Source organism: Gorilla gorilla, chromosome 1, assembly GCF_029281585.2.
Source record: "Gorilla gorilla gorilla isolate KB3781 chromosome 1, NHGRI_mGorGor1-v2.1_pri, whole genome shotgun sequence".
Classification (NCBI taxonomy): domain Eukaryota; kingdom Metazoa; phylum Chordata; class Mammalia; order Primates; family Hominidae; genus Gorilla; species Gorilla gorilla.
In genome coordinates this window covers 227,231,110-227,237,466 of record NC_073224.2, presented here as the reverse complement: position 1 = coordinate 227,237,466, position 6,357 = coordinate 227,231,110, and the positions used below count along the sequence as shown (strand labels likewise).

Sequence of the window (6,357 nt, the reverse complement as noted above, 5' to 3'; positions counted from 1 at the left end):
CACTGCTGTACTCCAGCCTGGGCAAAAGAGAGACACCCTGTCCAAAAAACAAAAACAAAATCAATCAAAAAGGATCTTTGACCTTAATTTTAAACCAATCACATCCTCTTCCGCCCAAATGGAGACATGGCTGTGGGGGTGCATGCCTGTAGTCCCAGCTATGTGGAAGGCTGAAGGATGAGAATTGCTTGAATCTTGGAGGCCGAGGTAACAGTGAGCCGAGATGGCACCACTGCACTCTAGCCTGGTCGATGAAGTGAGATTCAGCTCCCTCAACACCAAAAAGAATTATGCCAGCTAGGTGATCATTGAATATATGAAGATTTCCATTGTGTTTTCTTAGGTACTGTCATCTCTGTCTTTGAAAACTGTTTTAACTCTGAAATATTTTGATAAATTTGATGTGGCCAAGGATCCCTCAACAAAGATACTTTCAAGTTTTCTTTCTTTCTGTCTAATATCAGGAAGAGATTCAACCCTTCCCTATCTCACACTCAGGACTTTGAAGGACACATTTTAGTAAAACTCCATGTTTGTGAAGGGAATCAGTGAATGAGTCCTGGACTTTCACCCTATCCCTAAATCTTTCATTTTGATGGATGAATATCTAATTCGATCAGTTAATATTTAAGAAAGCCAAAAATCCAATCAGGATTAACTGGGTAGAGATTAAGAATTCTAATCAAATGTAGCTCTCTCTGTCTCTCTGTTCAATCTAGCCTATTTCCCAGGCTGGAGTGGAGTGGTATAATGTCAGATCACTGCAACTTCTGCCTCCTGGGTTCAAGCGATCCTCCTACCTCAGCCTCCCTAGTAGCTTGGACTACAGGCGCAGACCACTGCACCTGGCTAATTTTTGCTGTCTTATTAGAGGCCGGGTTTTACCATGTTGGCCAGGCTCATCTTGAACTCCTGATCTCAGATGATCCACCTGCCTCGGCCTCACAAAATGCTCAGATTACAGGTGTGAGTCACTGCACCCAGCCAAAGTGGTTCAGTTTGAATATGTGTAAGCGGTGTGCATTGGAAACATCTATCTTGCGAGTGATGCATAACAGTGTCACATAGCTTTCAGAGCTTCTCACTGAAATTTTCAATAATGAGGCTGGGGCAGAGGCTCACACCTATAATCCCAGTATGTTGGGAGGCCAAGAGGGGTAGATTGCTTGAGACTAGGAGTTCAAGACCAGCTTGGACAACATAGCGAAATCCACTGTCTTTACAAAAAGTCAAAAAATAAAAGATGAGCTGGGTGTGGTGATGCATAACTGTGGTCCCAGCTACTTGGGAGGCTGAGGAGGAAGAATCCTTTGAGATGGGATGTCAAGGCTGCACTGAGCTGAGATTCCACTACTACACTCCAGGCTGGGTGACAGAGCAAGACCCTGTCAGAAAGAGAGTGAGAGAGGGAGAGAGAGAAAGAGAGAGAGAATGACAGAAGGGAGGCAGGGAAAGAAGACAAGAAAGAAAGAAGGGAGAGAGAGGGGGAAAGAAAGAAAGAAGGGAGGGAGAGAGGGAAAGAAGGAAAGAAGAAAGAGAGAGAAAGAGAAAGCAAGCTTAAATAATGAAAACAAAACAAATAGAATCTATTCTAGGGATGCCCCATGAATGTTCCCAACAAGCTTTTTTGTAGGAACTGAAAATGTGGGCATGTAGGCTTGTGACATTCCCATTCCCATTGTTTTAGAACCTTGAGTAATTAGTAATTTCCCCCAATGGTAGGAGGGGTTCGCTTTCAGGTTCCTCCACACTCACTAGTCACTGGATGGAACACTGGATAGAAAGGAATGGCTAGTGGTGGCCCTGCCTCCTCACTGCTTGGGAGACACTCATGCTGATGCAGCAGAGGCAGAATGCTGGCTTAATGGCCACTGAGTACAGAGCAGAATTGGAGTAAACTGAGGGCTCTTTCACCATTGCCAGAGCAGTGACTTTGGCCCTGGGAGAAGATGAGATTGCATGGGCTTGGCCTGAGAGTGATGCCTTTTCTCTGGGTTTGTCCTCTGGAAGTTTTCCCTGCAGATTCATGAAGATGAGCATCCGGACTCCACCCAGACTCCTGGAGCTTGCAGGGCGGAGCCTGCTGAGGGACCAAGCCTTGGCCATGTCCACCCTGGAGGAGCTGCCCACAGAACTTTTCCCCCCACTGTTCATGGAGGCCTTCAGCAGGAGACGCTGTGAGGCCCTGAAGCTGATGGTGCAGGCTTGGCCCTTCCGCCGCCTCCCTCTGAGGCCTCTGATAAAGATGCCTTGTCTGGAGGCCTTCCAAGCTGTGCTCGATGGGCTTGATGCACTGCTTACCCAAGGGGTTTGTCCGAGGTGAGGTGGCCCAGGTGGGCTGGTGGGGAGGGCCCAGGTGTCCAACCGAAGGAACAGCTGGGTCATGAGAAGTGAGGAGACCCAAGAGGGGTTGGTGGTGGTGAGGAAGCTGAGAGGACTTGGCCATTCACCAGCTCCTCAGGGAAAGCACTGCTCACCATGCCAGGTCCACGGAGGTAACAGGAACCTCTCCTCTAATGGCACTGAAAGGCACCATGAAAAGTGAGAACTGGGCCGGGCATGGTGGCTCACAATGTAATCCCAGCACATTGGGAGGCTGAGGCCAAGAGTTGGAGGCCAGCCTGTCCAACATGGTAAACCCCAACTCTACTAAAAATACTAAAATTAGCTGGGCATGATGGTGGGTTCCTGTAGTCCCAGCTACTTGTGAGGTTGAGGCAGGAGAATCATTTGAACCCGGGAAGCAGAGGTTGTAGTGAGGTGACATCACACCACTGCCCTCCAGCCTGGGCGACAGAGGGAGACTTGGTCTCAAAAAAAAAAAAAAAAATGTGGAAGTGGGTAGGATCCAAGGGGAAAACAGGGTGAAGAAAAGTCACAGAGAGGGACAAGAAGCAGGGAGGGGAGGAGCTGCTATCCAGGATGTGGAGTTTAAGTTCAGAAATGAGTTCTGAAATTCTCAGTCTCACCTCTATTTTCCCACAGGAGGTGGAAACTTCAAGTGCTGGATTTACAGGATGTCTGTGAGAACTTCTGGATGGTTTGGTCTGAAGCTATGGCCCATGGGTGCTTCCTCAATGCCAAGAGGAACAAAAAAGCAGTGCAGGACTGTCCAAGGATGAGAGGACAGCAGCCCTTGACTGTGTTCGTAGAACTTTGGCTCAAGAACAGGACTCTGGATGAATACCTCACCTACCTCCTTCTATGGGTCAAGCAGAGGAAAGATTTACTACACCTGTGCTGTAAGAAGCTGAAAATTTTGGGAATGCCGTTCCACAATATCAGAAGCATCCTCAAAATGGTGAACCTAGACTGTATCCAGGAGGTGGAAGTGAATTGCAAGTGGATACTGCCCATCCTGACACAGTTTACCCCATACCTGGGCCACATGAGGAATCTTCAGAAGCTCGTTCTCTCCCACATGGATGTCTCTCGCTACGTTTCCCCAGGGCAGGAGAAGGAGATTGTTACCCAGTTCACCACTCAGTTCCTCAAGCTGCGCTGCCTCCAAAAGCTTTATATGAACTCTGTTTCTTTCCTCGAAGGCCACCTGGACCAGCTGCTCAGGTGAGGGAGGGTGGTGAGCTTTCTCTGCAGACCACAGCAGAGCCTGTTACAGTAAACGCTAGTAGACATCTACTGTGAGCCAGCCTATGAGGATGTAACAGTGAAGGGGACACTAGAATGTCCATGCATTGTCCTGTTGGCGGCCCTGTCCTGAAATGGGTATCACGCAACCATCCCAATAGAGGCAGAGGGATCAGCTAGGGGAGATGCTATAGAGAGGTTGCTATAATAGGAAGCTAGCTACTGGGGGGTTCAGATCTAGTGAGGGTGCCTTTCTGAATTCTTCCTGAGGATGTGTGTCTAAGTTAAGATGATGAAAAATAGGCCAGGGATGGTGGCTCATGCCTGTAATCCTAGCACTTTGGGAGTCTGAGGCAAGAGGAGAGCTTGAGCCTAGGAGTTTAAGACCAGTCTGGGTAACATCCCAAGACCGCTGTCAGAAATGAATAAATAAAAGTAAAAACAAAGAAGATAACTTTTTTTTTTCTGAGATGGATTTTCACTTTGATCATCCAGGCTAGAGTGCAGTTGTGACATCTCAGCTCACAGCAGCTTCTGCCTCCCAGGTTCAAGCGATTCTCCTGCCTCAGCCTCCTGAATGCCTGGGATTACAGGCGTGGGCCACCACACCTGGCTACTTTTCATATTTTAAGTAGAGACAGGGTTTCACCATGTTGGCCAGGTTATTCTCCAACTCCTGACTTCAGGTGATCCACCCACCTTGGACTCCCAAAGTGCTGGGATTATAGGCGAGAGCTACCATGCCCAGCCAACAAGATAATTTTTAAGAAGATGATGTGAAGTAGGGAAGTGAAGTGGGCACTGAAGAGGGGAATGCTCAGCAAACCTGCACATGTCAGAAAATCAGCTTTGTGCCCCACAGTTTCGTGAACATGAATGATCCCATCTCTAATTCCCTGTTGTAAAAGTTTCTTTTGAGCTCCAGGTAAATTAATTACCTAGGAAATGTATGATTCTGAAACAGAGGGTCAGGGAGCAGGCACAAAGAATGGTGAAAGTGATAGATGCTTTGCTGATGATACAGGCATGTCAGGGACGCCTGCAGCCCGCCCACCCCAGCTGATGTTGCAGGATCCTGTCTGGGTTTGTCCTTTATGCCTGAATCTCCACTGGGCTCCTGTGGCCCAGGGATGTGGTTTTCTGCCTGACAGATGAGGAAAGGGAGCTTTAGGGATTCTGTGAACTTGATCCATTCCTATAAATGATGGTGAAATGACTCAGCCTCAAATGGAATTATTTTTTCTCCTTTTTTTTTTTTTAATAGAGTCTTGCTCTGTCACCCAGGCTGGAGTGTAGTGGCATGATCTCTGCTCACTGCAACCTACACCTCCTGGGTTCAAGCGATTCTTCTGCCTCAGCTTCCCAAGTAGCTGGAATTGCAGGCTCCCACCACCACACCTGGATAATTTTTGGATTTTTAGTAGACAGGAGGTTTTGCCATGTTCACCAGGCTGGTCTCAAGTAATCCACCAGTCTCAGCCTCCCAAAGTTCTGGGATTACAGGTGTGAGTTACTGGGCCGGGTTTGACCTCGGTGGCAAAGCTCTTCATCACGCATCATCCTAAGTGTTGACCATCCAGCCATGAGAATGACCCTGGACTTGGGCAAAAAGGTCTCCATCCATTACCTTGAAGCCATTCGCCACCACCCTCCACTCACCCCTATGATTCCCCAGAATTAACTTCTTGCTCTCTCTCCCCAGCTGTCTGAAGACCTCGTTAAAGATCCTCGCAATAACTAACTGTGTGCTTTTGGAATCAGACTTGAAGCATCTATCCCAGTGCCCGAGTATCAGTCAACTAAAGACCCTGGACCTGAGTGGCATCAGACTGACCAATTACAGTCTTGTGCCTCTCCAAATTCTCCTAGAAAAAGTTGCAGCCACCCTCGAGTACCTGGATTTAGATGACTGTGGCATCATAGACTCCCAAGTCAACACCATCCTGCCTGCCCTGAGCCGCTGCTTTGAGCTCAACACCTTCAGCTTCTGTGGAAATCCCATCTCCATGGCCACCCTGGAGAACCTGCTGAGCCACACAATCATACTCAAAAACTTATGTCTGGAGCTGTATCCTGCCCCGCGGGAGAGTTATGGTGCAGATGGTACTCTCTGCTGGAGCAGATTTGCTCAGATTAGGGCTGAGCTGATGAAGAGAGTGAGGGACTTAAGGCACCCCAAGAGGATCTTGTTCTGTACTGACTACTGCCCTGACTGTGGCAACAGGTCATTTTATGACCTGGAGGCAGATCAATGCTGCTGTTGAATGCTGCCTATTTGGAAGGATATGTCAAACGCTTTCTTGTGGACACTTGGGAACTAAAACCTCGGTCTTAGGTACATCCTAAAGGGAGCACGGAACACATCGTTTCACACATGGGCTCTGAAAGTGGGAAAGGAAAGCTGATCAAGCAGGGGCCGGACTTGGGGGAAATGTTGCCATGGATTCGATGGGACTTTGGGCACCTGTGTCCTGTAGAGTCGAAAATGGGAATCTGAATGTCTAGAGTGGAATTCAGGCTTGAGAATACATGAGGGAGTTACTCTTGCATGGATGGTTGTAAAGAAACAATCAGAAATAAAGGAAAACTGATCAGAATCTGTCTGGTGCCCTCTTATTAAGTAACCTGTTTTCCAGTTTAAGCCTCAGGAATCTTCAATTATTGATGGAAAAAACAAAAGGCACTGACTGAGCTGTCTAATCAATAAGATGCAGCCCAAGAAAATCAAGGCATTTAAATGAAATTTGGTTATTGTAATCAGTTTCCTCC

General features: G+C 47.8%; 1 protein-coding gene across 1 annotated transcript; it reads left to right on the top strand.

The window, feature by feature from the left end:
• The first annotated feature begins 2,011 nt into the window (after positions 1 to 2,011).
• LOC115932944 (PRAME family member 15) lies at positions 2,012 to 5,852 on the top strand. Its single transcript, XM_031006614.3, has 3 exons — positions 2,012 to 2,319; positions 2,986 to 3,567; positions 5,291 to 5,852. Exons 1-3 carry the CDS (start codon positions 2,027 to 2,029, stop codon positions 5,850 to 5,852), a joined length of 1,437 nt encoding a protein of 478 aa, XP_030862474.3. The 5' UTR covers positions 2,012 to 2,026.
• The last annotated feature ends 505 nt before the right edge of the window (positions 5,853 to 6,357 follow it).